At 40.9% G+C, this 17310-nt stretch overlaps 1 protein-coding gene across 1 annotated transcript in view; it reads right to left on the bottom strand.

The window, feature by feature from the left end:
* The window catches only part of dph5 (diphthamide biosynthesis 5), a 43058-nt gene that overhangs the window by 5311 nt on the left and 20437 nt on the right, over positions 1–17310 (bottom strand). Inside the window, exons 4-5 of the mRNA XM_067230568.1 lie at positions 12309–12429; positions 1732–1771 (exon numbers count right to left, since the gene is read on the bottom strand). Coding sequence (XP_067086669.1) covers positions 1732–1771; positions 12309–12429 — 161 coding nt within the window. The remainder of the gene's footprint in view (positions 1–1731; positions 1772–12308; positions 12430–17310) is intronic.

Here is a 17310-nt window from a genome sequence, read left to right as displayed (position 1 = left end):
AGCTGACTTTTGTAAGACAAGTACATGAAAAGCAATTCTAACTTTTAGAATGTGACAACCCTTTGCCCACATCAGGCTTTTTCTCTCTCTGCCTGATGCAGAAAGGCTTATTCACACCATTTCATCCAGACTTAATTATTGCATTTCACTTGTTGTAGGTCTGACGGCCAACTAAATTAAGAGGTTACCAAACAGAACTCTGCTGCTCGTGTCCTGACGCTCACATCAAAACATTACCCCTGTTCTCTTTAAGTTACACTGGCTGCCAGTCCCATCTCCAAATTATTATCTTAACCTTCAAAAGCAGTGCATTGGGCTGGCCCCAGTCTAGATTTGTGAGCTGGTTACACCTCATACTCAATCTGTACCAGCCTCTCTGCAAATTAAAAACCAGGTGTGGAAGGGCCTTCTCATGCGCTGCTCCTAAACTGTGGAACTCTAGCTGTGTCCATCAGAAATGCTCCATTGCTTGGCCATTTTAAGAATTTGCTTAAAAATGACCTTTTTAATCTGTCTTTTAATTGTGTCTGTTCTTATTGATATTGTATTTTTATTATTGATATTATGTTTTATGATTGTAATTGTTACTGTACTTTAGCGCTTTGAGTTCAAGACAGGCGCATTACAATGAAGATTTATAAATAAAATAAAAAAATCAAGACAGTGAATTTATCCCAAAAAGTTAAAAACAGTTGAAGCGAATACAATGCAGCATTTAGTACATCATTTCTGCAGACATTTTTGGCATTGTAATTTTTACTTTAAAGCAACAAGCAGGCGACTGAAAATATTGAAGAGGATGGCACCGCCATTTCGCTATAAATATTATGGAAGTGCATATGTAGGTCTACCTCAGGCAACAACAACAACAAACAAAACAAAAATATATATTTAAAAAACCTAATCTTTTCTGTTAGTGTTGAATATAGTTGTGGCTAGGGAAAACTGCAGTAAACTTGTTTGATCAATAAACAATCCTGGCTTGCTGTCATTGTAGTTTGCCTTTTATCTGAGTTTGTTCACATAAAAACACAATATTTGGACAATTAACCCCAAGCTAAAACCTAACAGCTCTATTTTGCTAGCGCTCTTTACTGCTGCAGCCATAAAAAAGCTAACAGAAAGCAGATCTATAGATTGTTGTATTTGTGTATCATGAGGTCGCTGGTATTACCAAATGTTTTACATATATTGCATTTAGATGCATTTTCATTCAATTCAATATATCTAATATTTCAGAAAAAATAAATGAATAAATCCTACTATACTCACTATTTCTGGATGTCTCTGCAACTGCATTACCAAAATAGTCACGTCATTATCTTTGAATGTCTATCAGCGTCAAATATGTCAATATCAGTATCTCACCAATTATTCTTGAGGTCTACAATGAAACACAGTAATACTTGACAGTTGCATTCAAGATTAATCATGAACTACTGTAAATCAATATAAAATGTAGTTCCAGTAATGCATTATAAACATTTGATCCCTACTGCAGCCTGTTACCAGTGCCAAAATGAGTTGAATAATGCAGCATGTGTGTGCATGTTTGTCCCATTTCCTTATCCATTAACATATGGATGCTATTAAAAAAAACATACTTGTTACTCTCCACCAGCCTGTATCATTGTAATTAAATGAAACTTTCACATCAATGCACTGTGTAAAATCTCACTGTGTGAAGCATCAGAAAATTATCTGAAAACCCAGTTTTGGCAACAAACTTACCTTATCAAGTTCTCCATGGACTGCTCTTTGACTTTAATGTCTACAGAAAAGTGAGGGAGGGAAATAAAAGAAAAAAATAATTGTCAGAAACTTTAACAAGCAACAAACCTTTTCCTTATACAGACCACATCTTGACAGTGGCTACTTTGGTATTTAGTGCTCAATTTAGGAACAATACTTTCCATATGAATTTCAATTAAGTAGAGTTGAATTAACTTCCATTTTTTGTTTTGTACACAGAAACATGACACATGTAGTCCCTACATTATAGTAAAGTGCCCATGAAGAACCGGTGAATAATTTGATTGATTCAGTGTCAACTTAATTGGTGTTTGTGCACATGGGTAAGCAGTCTCATCACAGTTTAATAAGAGATTTACTGCACATCCATATGGATTCAGTAAACGTGTTAATTCACAGATATATTTTGAAGATAAAGTATCAACTTTATTTTGTCATCAGTGTTGGGGGTAACGCGTTATGTAGCCTAATATAACGCGCTACATAATATTATTACTTAAGTGAGTAACAAAGTAATATAACTCGTTAGTTTTTGACATTGAGTAATTTTATTACAGTTACTTATTTAAGTAACTTGCGTTAATTGTCCAAGTTATTGCATGAATTCAACAAAGGACTAAAATAGCTTTATAAATACAGATTGTTGCCTAAACGACACTTCCTGGGCCCAGTAGCCTACTGTTGGCCTTTGATTCACGCTGCAGGCAAACACAGCAGCAATCATGGCCGCAGAACGTGTTATGTTTTCGGGGTGGAAATATTCACGCTATTTCGCTTTCATCGAATACATAATAAAAAAACATTGAAGTGAAACAAAATACTATCTACTGACAAAAGCAGCACTTCAAACTTTAAAAACACCTCTTAAGTGTCCACAGAGAAACACAGCTGGAATCTTGCGAAAAATCCACTTAAAACCTTAAGAGAGATGGCGACCCGTTTCCACAAATGGCTGCTACATAGTATAATTTATTCACACAAATATATTATTATTTTTGAATTTATAAGCCTTTTTGATGTTTAAGATTGTTTGAAATAAACGTTCTTTAAAGAAACACTATTTTGCCTCTGTAGCCTATGTTCTTGTAATTTTTTTACAAAGTCAAACTCGCTACCACTAAAAGTAATAGTAAAAATAATATAATAAGTAATATTACTTTGTAGAGAAAGTAATAATGTAACTTAATTACACTACTCTTACTGAACAATAATAAATAATAACTAATACATTACTTTTTGAGTAACTTCCCCCGCACACTGTCATGCTGTTAGTTAGCCAGAATTTAGATTGAATATAGATTGTGCAGTGCCCGTGATTAGGGATCGATACCCGGTTCTGTAAGGACCCGATTCCACAAAATAATTAAACCCGAAGATCAATAAGATCCGAGCTTATCGAGACTAGGTAATATAATGTAACTTATGTCTCGAGAGATAAGTCAGGTCATTTAAATCAAATCACTGGTGCACAAACATACATCGATTGTGTAATAAAATTACTAAATTCAATTGAATGGCCTGCCAACCGCCTTTAAACTAAAAGAAGAAGAATTTAATTGGCTCACGCCATACTTCGCTACATTTCTCATTTTGTTGCTAGCTACGATTAGCCTGGTCCTAACCAGACCCTCGTACATTTCATTTGTACAGAGGGTCAGGGATCGCTCAATTAACAAGCGTTAACTTCCTTGAAGGCGGGTACTCTGTTGAAGTTTAAAACTATTGGATCTGGCAAAGCCACTCTGATCTGCCATAACCAATCTCTAGCGTTCGCCTTAGCCAACTCCTTCAACACTAACGGAGCTAGCTGCCGTAGCTGGAAAATCAAACTTTTCCCGAACCCCGTGGGGAGGGGGGCCACAACATTATGGCCACAAAACAAAACTCAGCAAGGATTGTTCTTGCTCCGGCTTTAACTTATGGATATTCGGCAGCGTTGCCACAACCGCAGAATAGCTTCGCTCGCATCTTTTTCCGCCGCCATTACTGAACTACAACTAAAACTACTGCACGACATCAACGTCATCGTTCTCAGCCACTCCCTCTGTTCGCTGATTGGACCTACACATTTTTTTTCTGAAAACCGAGTAATACACTGAAATCCCAGACCTAGTACAGAAGCAAAATAAAAAATTTGCGGAAGTACGTAGGAGGGCAGAGCCAGGCTAAGCTACGATGGCTGAACGTACTAAGCGGTCAAAGAATTGGCTACATTTTAATAAAGCCAAAGATAAGCACGAAGCGACATGTAATATATGTTCAAAGATAATTTCTTGTAAGGAACACTGTTGCAATGAACAAGCACCAACGTTGTGCATCGGCTAAAGGTAAAATGCAGTACATTCGAATGTCTTCGAGAAGCAACGGTGCCAACTCCAGCTGCCGTTGCAGGACAACCCTCCTCCTCCACCCAAGGTATGCATGGTGAGTGCAGTCAGCGCACCCCAACTTCGTAGCAAGTATCCATCGTTGACAATAAGAAGCCTCAAAAATAAGAGCCAGGGCTCTACAGTGCAACTATTTCACACGCATATCCCCCTAAAATTTGATGCGTGCGCGAACCTGAATTTTTTTTTTTTAAGAGCACAGTCAGTGTGTGAGTAAAGACTTGCCTCCCCCGCCCCGCTGCTGATCATTCAAAACAGTCACCAGGAGCATGGCTCTGTGGGCTGCTTACGCATCTTGTTAAACAACAACAGGGATGAGATAAGGAAGGGTTGGGTTTGGTTAGCTGGTCATTTAGCTATATCAGGTGCCTTTTGTTGAAACGTGTTAAACTTTTCATAACGTCTTGAACAATGACGGCTTGTCAATGTCACTTTTTGTCAACCAACCAATCACAGTCATTTATACTAGTTACTCATCCAGCTTGTGGATAGTACATCTGTAGTGGACAATTGTAGATTTAGCCAGAGCCAGGATCCATTGTCCCAATATGTGCTCCTTTTATCCAGCCTCCTCCTGAGAGCAACATGTTCCCCTTGTTCTATTTGACATCTGTTTTACTTAAGTTATTGTTATAAATGTTGTTCAGTAATCTTGTTTACATAAAGTGTGGCGTGGGTTGTGTGGGTGCTGCTATATGTTTAACATTTGCCAAATTCATTCATTTAGATGGTGGTTAGCTCAAGCTCACCCAAGAAAAGTATCGATAGTGGTATCGATAAAGTCTCGGATCGTTAAGCAGTCTCGAAAATTGTATCGATATCGATAACAATTTACGATCCCATCCCTACCCGTGATGCAGCTTGTGATAACAGTTCTTCTCAGTGGCTTTGGTAACTATATTTCTCAGATCACAATCAAAATTAGTCTTGTATTCCTTTTAATCTGCGGTGAGTCTGAGTTTGGGTGATTTCAGTCTGTCGCAATTACATTTACATTTAGCAGACGCTCAATTATAATGCGTTTGGCTACCTCTGCAGAATCGTTCATGTAGTATTGCAATCACTAATCTTGTTGAATCCCAAGGGCCAGTTGTTCAGAAGTGATCTGATCAGATTTAGGCTATTGGATTGGATCAAATCGAAGAAGCCAGAACTGGTGCGGGAGGTGGAGCGCTACCAGTTGGATCTGGTGGGGCGCTACCAGTTGGATCTGGTGGGGCGCTACCAGTTGGATCTGGTGGGACGCTACCAGTTGGATCTGGTGGGGCGCTACCAGTTGGATCTGGTGGGGCTTACCTCTACACACAGTCGTGGCTCTGGATCCTTACTCCTGGATAGAGGATGGACTTTATTCTTATCTGGAGTTGACGAGGGTATGAGGCGACGGGCGGGTGTGGGGATACTCAAAAGCCCCTATGCGCCGCTATGTTGGAGTTTACCCCGGTGGACGAGAGGGTCACCTCCCTACGCCTACAGGTTGTGGGGGGAAAACTCTGTTGTCTGTTCATATGTAGGGCTGTCGCGGTTAAGAAATTTCCCTGGCGGTTATTATAGATGGCTCAATAGCGCGATATGCGGTATTACCGCCTTTTTGCTTTACAAACCTAATTTATCCTGATTTTACTGCATACAAAGCTCTATTGTTGAGCTATGTAGCATATATTGTTGATTTTTAACTGACAGAGACACATTTTTTTTAAATTCCGTTTATTGTTAAATGCCAAACAGCAACAAGAACATGCCTTTTCCAATATTTTTTAAAGAAACAAAATAATTCTCAAGTATCACATGAAAACAACGTGTAGGCCTAAGTGAAAATAAAGAGAATAAACTAAATATTACTTAAGCGTTTACAAATGTGATTTAGACCTGGGTTATCATGTCCTTGTTTCGCGCTAGGATAACCAACATATTACCCTTATGTGGTTTCAGGGAGGACAGCAGAGGACAGGAGGCTGCTGCAGAGTCAAGATAACATTTATTAACAAAACATTTACTTTAGTTCTGAAAAGTCTGGTAAGAGAAGGCAGGACATTGCCTTGGTGGTCTATACACAGTTACTGCCAGAACTAGAATCTGGCACTTTAGGAAAATCATGATATTCAAAAGAGGTCAAATTATCGAAGGAGATGCTCCTGTAGCTCAGGGCATCTGTAGTTATGGAGGCAGTCCCGCCTCCTTTTTTGACACTTCTAATGGATTGAAAAAAGCTATAATTGGAGGGGAATCTTCAATAAGAGCTTCTGATACATTAATGTCAGCCAGGTTTAAGTTAAAAACATATATATTTTATATTGATATATTAATGATTAACGTTTTGCCTAATAGAGACCCAATATTCAGAATTGCCAATGCAATATTTTCTGGATGGAGGGACTGAATCGAAAGCACATTCATGCCCATCGGGAGCAACTTGGGGTTCAGAGTATTGCTCAAGGATATTTCGGCACATGGCCTGGGAGGAGTCGGGGATCGAACTGCCAACCTTGCGATTAACAGACGACCCTCTCTACCCCCTGAGCCACAGCCACCCAGTTTGGATGAAGACCATCCCATTTGTAGAAGACAGGACGCTCCCAGAACGTCAAAGTTTATTGATGAATCCAACGCCCTTGGACTTGCAAAAAGACTGTAGCCAGCTGTTCAGATTCAGAAGTCGGCTGAATTTGTCATAGCCACGATTGTAACAGGGAAGAGGCCCAGATACAATATCTTTACGCTAGCTTGCACATTCTCTAGAAGAGTGGTGAAATCCTCTTTCAGGGTCTCTGTCTGCTGAGAGGCAGTGCCATTTGAGCCAACATGCATGATAATCTTACTCACGTCAGTGCAATTTTCCAACAGTGAGGGAAGACGCCTATCGATGTCCAGCACTCGTGCACCAGGAAAAAGGTGTACCAGATGTCCCAGACAATGGAGTCTCCAATCAGGACTGTAGACCGTAAAGTAGTTTTGTGGGCTGGTGATGTCAGGGAGGACAGTTTGCCAGCCGCAGTTCAGGACGAGATGGAAGTGGTAGCAGTAGGGCTGTCCCTGACTAAGATTTTCTTTGGTCAACCAAGACTCGACTAAACACTTCGGAAAATCGACTAATGTAATTTTGAAACTTGTTTTTTTCTCTATAAATGTTACAATGTTTTTCCTCACTGTTTTAAGAGATAATGTGAAAGAAATACATACGTAAGAAAGGAGAATGACAACTAGACAAACAAATGTACAAACATTTTCTGGATCTGACTCAATGTAGCTGCTGGACATTCCAGATTCAGCCACTATAAAATTACCCATTACTAATAATAAGCCTCGTGTCACCAGTCCTGTTGTTACCGAATGCCGATATAATAAAAAATGCCTGATTGTAAGAGATGATAAATAATAACCAATGTACTACAAATTGAAAATATTGTTTGTTTAACATGCAAATCATCAGAGCATGCTGATCACTGCCTAAAAAAGTGCAGCATGCGAACTTACGTAGAAGACGAGTGGGGAACGGTGCAAGAAAATTGAAAACTAGGCTGCAGATGAAATGCAGATGGTTAGACCTACAGTAGCACAGTATAAGCAGACATAGCCTAAAACTTTCAGAAACATAAAAATCCTAGTCCTATATGTTACACACTGTAAAATAATGATCCGATGGCCAATTTATGGTTTTCAAGTGGTACATCATATTCAGGGTTCTAAACAAATGCGGGTTAAAATTCATTTTGGCGGGTGTTAATAAAAACTCACTAGCCATTTGGCCGGTGATACATAAGGCATTACATGAATGATACATAAGGCTCTGTTCTCGGTCATTTATTCCCCTGGCAGTACTTCCTAAGTTTCCCATGAACACTGTGCCGTAATGCTACGTGATAACGTTTTATACGCCCATTGGCTGCGCCCAGTTGAAATGAAACCAGCGCGAGATAGCGTGGAAACGAACAGAGCATCCACCAGAAAACACAAGGACTACAACGAAGCATAGCGGATCATAGGAGGTAATAAGAGCTAGCTAGAGTAATAAAGTAAAGTAAAAAGTTAACTTAATGCGGCGGTGGTTAGGACAAACTTCTTGGGTGAGAATAGGAACGAGGCAGGGGATGAGGATATTGATAGCACTAGAGAAACGAAGAAAAGAAAATGTAATGCCAAATGGCTGGTGGGTCGGGAATGGCTTGTGTTTGACAATGAAAATGTTGTCATGTTTTGTAAGGATTGCCGCATGTAGTCTACGCATAAGAAAAATTATGTTGCTTACTGACAGTCTTCTGTAATGTAAATACACTGTTCTTAATAAAGAGTATATTAGGTCAGTTTAAAGTAAAAAAAAATATATATATATTTTTAGAGTTGCTTTATTTGTCTTAAATAATATAATCTAAAATGTCTGTAGAACATTTATTTAATTCAGAAATGGTGACACAAGCAGGAATCAGATCTCACACTGCCATGCGGCAGCTCGACAAAAAAAATCTTAGTTGACCAAGAGCATATCGACCAAACAATCGACTAGTCCAGGGGTGGACAACCCTGGTCCTCAAGAGCCGCTGTCCTGCATGTTTTAGATGTTTCCCTGCACCAGCACACATGATTCAAATGAATGGTCATTACCCGGCTTCCACAAAGCTTGATAACAACCCATTCATTTGATGACAACCCATTCATTTGATCTAAAACATGCAGGACAGCGGCTTTCGAGAACCAGGGTTGTCCACCCCTTGACTAGTCGACTGAGTGGGGACAGCCCTAGGTAGCAGGAGATTATTCCCCTTGACCTGCTTCCACTGACTTTCAGGGGCATGGGGCGTCGAACAGGCGGATCGGTTGCGGTGCATTTCAGTTCGGCCCAATCCTCTGGCCGGATCCAGTGGAGGGAAGAATTTGTCGATATGGTTCAAAATCTTTGCCTCCGTGCTTGTGTTTCCCAGCCGAGTGGAGTATCCAGGCTCTGTTTGGCCGATGATTGTAGAGTCAAAAGCTTCTTTCAATTCGGAAGATTCCTTAAGCAAAGCAATGTGCTCGTTTAAAGTCTCCTGATCAAGTTGAACAGTTTCTTTCAGTCGATGATTCTCGGAGCATTTGTCACAAACATAAATAGCTAGAAAGTTGTCTTCGCTCACCAAAATGAGCATGTCGCAGGTTTCACATTTCATAGGTTTGGAGTTTTGCGTAAAGTTTGAAATATCCAGCTAGCTCTGCTCAACACTTTTTTTCATAGCCAGTAGGCCTATGAAAGATCGTAAGGTCATGAATACAATCCAGATACAAACAAGAAACCAAAATACAAACTGAGAAGTAATAACTAAGAAAGAAGCAAAAACTAACTAGCAAACAAACGAGAAACTAGCAAACAACACGCTGCCTCACGCTACTCAGCTGCCTCAATTCAGCTGACTAATTTCTCTCTTCATTCAAGTAATAGTAAACACGCATAGAAGGATATATATAGGCTATATAACCTTTGTCTGAAAGAGAGACTTATGCAAGGGAACCCTTGTGCCATCTGCTGATAGAAAAGTAACACCACACTGTAGAGCTGTTTATGGCAGCCCCTTTGTCACTGGTCACCCAGACACTCGTCTGGGACAGTCGTTGATTTGCATGAATGTTAAAATGACAATCACACCTTAATGACACACCTCTGGAAAGGTGGTCTCAACAGTTGAAGAGGAAGGTGGACCGAGGAAGACTGAAATCATCATTAAAAGTTGTGTTCTTGTAAATATTGTTCTAAACAGCTTTTAATGTCATGTTTGATATGATTTTGTTTATTATTTTATGTATTACATTCTAGAAATAATTGTATTGCTGTAACATGTACATTTACAGGGTTTACAGAGTTTGTGCTTGCAGCAGACCAACATGTGTTTAACATATTCCCTTGTCTTGCAAGGGCACCACTTGGTCTACTGCAGCCTTGATTTATGATCCAATTTGAATTTGTATGCGTTAGACAACTTTTCAGTCATATGACCGGTGTCCCCATTTTAGTCAGGTTTGGGTGTATATAGGAGTTTTACCACTAACTTTGAGTTCTGTTTACGATACAGCTCCGGTGCATTAGGCGCCTAGTCTTTGTTGTGAACACCTTTGTTAACCATTGCTCTGAAGGTATGTTTTGTATTTGATGATATTTCATTATCATTGTATTGATTATCTTACTATTTAGATAATAAACTATTATTGTGCATTTTAAGTTACTTGTTCTCCTTGAAACTTATCTATCACGCTACGGCGGTGAAAACTTTGATCTAGTCTGGTTGATGCGGCTAATACTGATTATAAACATAGACATTAGAAGTAGGTTTTAACTTAAGGCCTCTGAGTCACTTACGGTGGATCTCCACGCTCCGAAGGAATTTACCGGAGCCTCTGAGTGATTGGTTTACATACTAGGTCTACTATGGTTAAAATCCATATTATAGTAATGATAAACGACTTATTAGTGAACATGCATACTTTAGGGTCGATGCTCTGATCAAGCAGACGATTTTTACCTACGCCAGAGTTTCATGTCATTAACTGTTTAGCGCTCAAGGTTACAGGTAACGCACTTTTCTAAAATTGGAGTCAGATATACGAGTCAATTATCTCCCTGAACATCTAACCAGAATTGAATTGGGTTTCCCAAGCCGGGGACAAACACCAATCGTCTCCGGCCTTACGAGATCTTCCCCAACCTACAACACCTTTCGACCAGCTAAAAAGAAAGATAAATCCTGTACACAATGATATTTCCAAGATTAGTCTATTTAGTCCGTAGATGTAAAGGGAACAAAACTTACTCTAAATGATCTGTCAGGCTAGTTGCAGTAGATAGGCTGCCTAATTGATTTGTCAAATGCAACTTTCATTTTACACAATGTGCTACTGCTCTTGCATAACCCGGGAACTAGTCCCAATGTTACAATAATAGCCTACATAAAACCACAATAGATATTCTTAACCAGTATAATAGTATCCACTGCCTATTATAGCCTACACTGACTGTCTAGCAGTGGTAGAAAGAGTACTGAAAATGGGTACTTAATTACAAGTACCGTTACATTGCTCAGATAATACTCAATTACAAGTAAAAGTATGTGTTAAAAAAGTTAAAGTACAAATTACTCTTCTCAAAAAAGTAAGTAGAGTACTAGTTACTTTTTAGCTGGTGATATTGAAAGATTTTTCTAAAAATCTTTTAATACAATCGGAGATCCATATAGAAAATTGTTACTTTCCACCCCAAAAGAATTACCTTTTTGATTAATGTTGATTATTTTTTTTAGATTAGAGGTTGAATTCTTGTAAGACGAAACCAAGATCAGCCATTTTAAATGACCTGTGAATGTGTACTACTACGAAATACATTTTCATATACTGCACATTATTAAATGAATAACCAATTCTGACCTTCAGATTTAAAGGTCCAATGACATGAACATTTCACTTTAGGAGGTTATTTAACATTAATATGAGTTCCCCTAGCCTGCCTTTGGTCCCGCAGTGGCTAGAAATGTTGATAGGTGTAAACCAAACCCTGGGTATTCTTCTCCGCCTTTGAGAAAATGAAAGCTCAAACGCTCGGTTTTGAAAATCTTCTCCTTATGTCGTCATAAGAGGGAAGGTTACCTCCCCTTTCTCTGCTTTGCCCGCACAGAGAATTTGGCCTACCAATGAGAAAATTAGCTACGACTGTGCGAGCACGATATTGGTTTTTCGAGAGACATCATGGCTTGCAAACGACCGAAGCATGGCAGTTAGCCACGCCTCTTTCTTCCTTTTAGCATTTAAAGCTACAGACACAGAAACGGCACGTCCTGAGGAAAGCTCATTGTGGGACTGCTCGTAGTGGCTGTAAGGGAGTCAGGTGGCTGAGCGGTGAGGGTATCGGGCTAGTAATCCGAAGGTTGCCAGTTCGATTCCCGGTCATGCAAACTGACGTTGTGTCCTTGGGCAAGGCACTTCACCCTACTTGCCTCGGGGGAATGTCCCTGTACTTACTGTAAGTCGCTCTGGATAGAGCGTCTGCTAAATGACTAAATCTAAATCTAAATTCTGCACCAAGGCTGACTTTCGGGAAAGAGACTTCAGATACAGTATTAGTGGACCACTAACGCCTATATAAAAGCATCAAAAAACAGCATGTCATGGGATCTTTAAAGCCCCATCACTAATATTCAATACTGTAATACTCACCAAGCAGGCAAAGTGTGTGCATTCCCATGTTTCGATTCTTCTTGATTTTATCATAGAAGCTCTCTGGTCTCCAGGTGTCGGTCCAGAATACAATTGACACAGTTTCTCCAAAATTGTACAACTGTTTAAAAGATTTACAAAAGAATATGAGATTTGTGTGTGTGTGTGCAGATTAGAATGGGTTTAGTTTCCCACGATCAGAGAAAGAACCGGGCATTCTGCAAAATCCTATCTTGCAGATGTCCTTTTTATAACCCAACAGAGCGCAGTTCCGGGATTGATGTTGTTTGGATAAGCATTTCGACGTCAAATAATGAAAAAATAATTTGCTGCAGCTTGGCTTGCTCTTTGCGTCACAGCCCCTTCACTCTGATTGATCCTCTGGTCTGCTGCGAGCTTCCTAAGAACATGTTGACTGGAGAACCGGGCAATATTAACAAAGTTCATATTTTCCTTTCCAACGGAGTGCAGTAAGCTACCGCGATTGAACTAATGTGATTAACAAAGGCATTCACAATGAATATGACATTCATCATATTATTAACATTAGTGAAAAAATATTATTAACATTAATTGAAGTTTTACAGTATAGAACCAACATTGAACTCTCCGAGCGAGATGTGCTTTGGTAAACATGGAACTTTTCCTTGGCATGAAACGGCAAATAATCTAACCAGTGCATGAATCTGTTGTAGCCTATCTAGTCTATTGTATCCATGCAATATACAGTCAGTACAGTAGCGACTAGCCTACACTAGTAATGCCCACCCGCAAAGCAGACAGTCGCGATGCTGCTGGCGCTGTTGTGTTTTTTTTGTTTGTACATTCTAATATTAATTTTCACATTTGAAATTCAGTTTTTAACAACTATTCGAATATATTCGAATTTAGAATATTCGTTGACAGCCCTAATGACAAGTGGCTCAACCATTGTGCATGTAAGGACTTCTGTTATGAACTAAATGTTTAGATGTTTGTGCTGGTAAGACAATTTAACAGAGAACCAATATAGTGCATTTTGATCAACATAACAAACAATTTATAACGTAGGAAACAGCAGACAAATGAAGGCTACATAATCATTTGCATTAATGTAGGCTACCACAGCATTGGCCATTTGACTAGAATAGATGTGAAGGTTGAACAAGTACTTCAGAGATGACAGAGAATTTCATTGTGATCTGAGAAATATAGGTACCAAAACCACTGAGAAGAAATTGTATCACCAGCTGCATCACAGGCAATGCACTATCTATAATTCCAGAAATCTGTGTGTGTCACCAACATCATCGCGGGCACTGTGCCCTATCTATAATTCCAGGAATCTGTGTGTGTGCGCCAGCAATTTTATCACGGGCACTGTGCACTTATCCATAGTTCAAGTAATCTGTATGTGTGTTTCACTGACATCTTAAATGCATAAATGTAAATGTAATATAATCACCGACTGCAACACGGGCACTGTAATGTAATCACCGACTGCAACACGGGCACAATGCCCGAGTGAATAGTGTCTTACTGAGTGTACTTCTGACTGTAAGTAACCAGAGTTTGTTTCATTCATTTGTGTTTTGCTAAAACTTTGCCTCAAGGACAGAGGGTAAGGGTATAGCAGCTAAATTGGTCAATAGGTAGCTAGCTAGAGATCGAGTTTCAGGGTACTTGCCGCCGAGTGAGACCCTGGCTTTGTTTACATAATTAGGGCCATTGTCAGCTGAGCATATTTAGGCGAGTAGCACTGCAGAAGTAGCCTCGTCTGGCAGCCTCGGTGCACGAAGACTCGGTCGAACAAAGACAGGGAGTCTACCTGCGGGAGTCCGCCGACGAGGCGGATCACCTCTTCTGATAAGCATCACCCTATTTGTATTCTATTCTACCTAGAACATATTCATAGCTAGCATGTGTTTCTCCAGCATTCCTGTTCATTACACTACTCGTAGACGTAGATATATCACAAAGTATATACGGTCAACTTCTAATCTTCACTACCTATCCAGATCTTCTCCACCTGCCCTCTCTCTTTCTATAGGGCTCTGGAACTGCCAGTCTGCTGTGAACAAGGCAGACTTCATCCCAGCGTTTGCATCTCATGCTTCTCTTCATGCCCTGGCGCTGACAGAGACATGGATCCGCCCTGAGAACACTGCAACTCCAGCTGCTCTCTCCGTCAACCACTCCTTCACTCACCCCGCTCAACCGGGCGGGGTGGTGGGACAGGGTTGCTTCTTTCCCCACATATTAAATACACATCCACACCACTCCCTGTTACTGCCAAATCATTTGAACACCATTGTGTGATGCTAACTGATCCTATCAAAGCATGCTTAATTGTTCTTTATCGCCCACCAGGCCCGCTAGCCGACTTTGTGGAGGAGCTGGACATGCTCCTCAGCGTCCTCCCGGATGATGGAACCCCCCTGATAGTCCTTGGGGACTTCAACATCCACCTCCAAGGAAACTCAGGCCGTCGACTTCTTGTCTCTCCTGACCTCCTTCGACCTGACGCTGCTGAGCACACCGGCGACCCACAAGGCAGGCAAACAGCTACAACTCATCCTGACACGTAACTGTATCACTGACTTAACCTATGTAACCCCACTGCATATTTCTGATCACTACTTTATCCAATTCTCTATCTCTCTCCCTCCAACTCCTTCTACCTCCCCTCCCCTTGTAACTTTCCGGCGCAACCTCCGCTCCCTATCCCCCTCCCATTTCTCCTCTATTGTAACATCCTCCCTCCCCCCCTTTGACGAGTTCTCGTCCCACCCCACTAACACTGCCACCGACACCTTGTTAACCACTTTAACTGCATCACTTGACTCTCTCTGTCCCCTGTCAACCAGGCCTGCACGATCTTCTCCCTCCTGCCCGTGGCTTACGGATGTTATTCGTGAAACGGTCCACCCTTCAGGCAGCTGAGAGGAGATGGCGCAAGTCCAAAGGCGGTCTGGACCTTGATAAGTATCACTCCCTCCTCAAATCCTTCTCTTCTCACATAACTGGTGCTAAAACCCTCTACTTTCTGAACAAAATTAACTCTGCTTCAAACCCCCACAAACTTTTTTCTACCTTCTCCACCCTTCTTAACCCACATCCCCCACCCCCTCCCTCCACCCTGACAGAAGACGACTTCTCCTCCTTCTTTGAGAAAAAAGTCGCCGACATTAGCAGTCGGTTCCCTAAACCCACCTTTCCTACCCTCTCACCCTCCATGACTGACCCAACTAAATGTCTAAACTCTTTTTCTCCCCTGTCTGAGGCAGAGATCTCTGACCTCATTCTCTCTCATCGCCCCACCTCCTGTCCCCTTGATCCTATCCCCTCCCCTCCCCTCTCTTTCAAACCATCTCCCCCTCCATCATAACTTTTCTTCTCCATGTCCTAAACTCCTCTCTTACCTCTGGCACCTTCCCCTCTGCCTTCAAACAAGCTAGAGTTACCCCTCTACTCAAAAAACCCTCCCTTAACCCTGCCGTCCTCCAGAACTACAGACCGGTATCACTGTTACCCTTCCTTTCAAAAACAATTGAACGTGCTGTATCTAACCAACTGTCTAACTTTCTCTCTCAGAACAACCTGCTTGAGCCAGGGTAGTCAATGATCTACTGTTAGCCTCTGACGCGGGTTCTATCTCTGTCCTGGTTCTTCTAGACCTAAGTGCAGCTTTTGACACGGTGGATCATGAGATTCTCTTGGAACGTATGGAGAACTGTGTTGGGATTTCTGGTACGTCACTTCAGTGGTTTAGATCGTATCTATCTGATAGATCACAATATGTCCACTATGATGGCTGCTCATCCAGGAGCTCCACTGTAAAATACGGAGTACCACAGGGTTCAGTTCTAGGCCCTCTTATTTTCTCTATATGCTGCCTTTAGGAAACATAATTAGAAGCTCTGGGGTAAATTTTCACTGTTATGCAGATGATACTCAGCTATATATGTCTATAAAGTCTGGAGAATTTCCACATGCTATGGAAAAATGTGTTTCTAGGTTGAGAGCTTGGATGACTGCAAATTTCCTTCTTCTAAATTCGGATAAAACCGAGGTTCAAATTTTCGGTCCTAAAAAATATAGAAATAATTTTCCCAATCTGACCTTAGACCTAGACGGCGTCAAAGTCTCTCAAACCCAGCTAGTAAAAAATTTAGGAGTCACAATGGACCCAGACCTTTCGTTTGAGTACCATATTAAGCAAATTACCAGAACTGCATTTTTCCATCTACGTAATATTGCCAAAATACGAATATTTCTCTCAAAGGATGATGCCGAAAAACTAATACATGCATTTGTTACGTCCCGATTGGACTATTGCAATGTGTTGTTCTCTGGCCTCCCAATTACCCACCTAAAAATTTAAAGCGGGTGCAAAATGCTGCTGCTAGACTATTGACCAGATCAAGAAAGTTTGATCACATAACATCTACTCTTGTCTCTCTACACTGGCTCCCTATCCAAGCCAGAGCTGACTTCAAAGTTCTACTACTAACCTACAAATCTCTGCATGGATTGGCACCACTGTACCTCTCCGATCTCCTTGCACCCTATTGCCCCGCAAGGACACTTAGATCTCAAGATGCCGGCTATCTGGTGGTTCCCAAAGAAAAAAACAGCTGGAGGTAGGGCGTTCTCATATAGAGCACCTCTTCTCTGGAACAAATTACCCGTCTCAATTAAGGAGTCTGATACTGTTTCGACATTTAAAATTAGGTTAAAAACGTTATTGTTTAGTCAATTCTACGACTGTTAAAGGTAAGTATGTTACTAGTTGGAGGCAACGGGGGACGGGTTGCTTCCATCCTTATTCTATAAGTATAACTTATTTTAGAGTTCTCTTCCCCTGGAACAGATTTCATGTTCCAAATGGGGGGGGCTGTCGCTGTCTTGGTGTGTGGGGTTGCATTAAATTCCCCTTTTTTGCTCTGTTAAATTGCTGCACCAGTCCACACTTGACCGGTGGGGATCTCATTCTATTATGACTAACTGTTAGCTGCTCCTG

The sequence above is a fragment of the Osmerus mordax genome, chromosome 27, assembly GCF_038355195.1.
Source record: "Osmerus mordax isolate fOsmMor3 chromosome 27, fOsmMor3.pri, whole genome shotgun sequence".
In the NCBI taxonomy this organism is placed as follows: domain Eukaryota; kingdom Metazoa; phylum Chordata; class Actinopteri; order Osmeriformes; family Osmeridae; genus Osmerus; species Osmerus mordax.
This window is presented reverse-complemented; position numbering and strand designations above follow the sequence as displayed.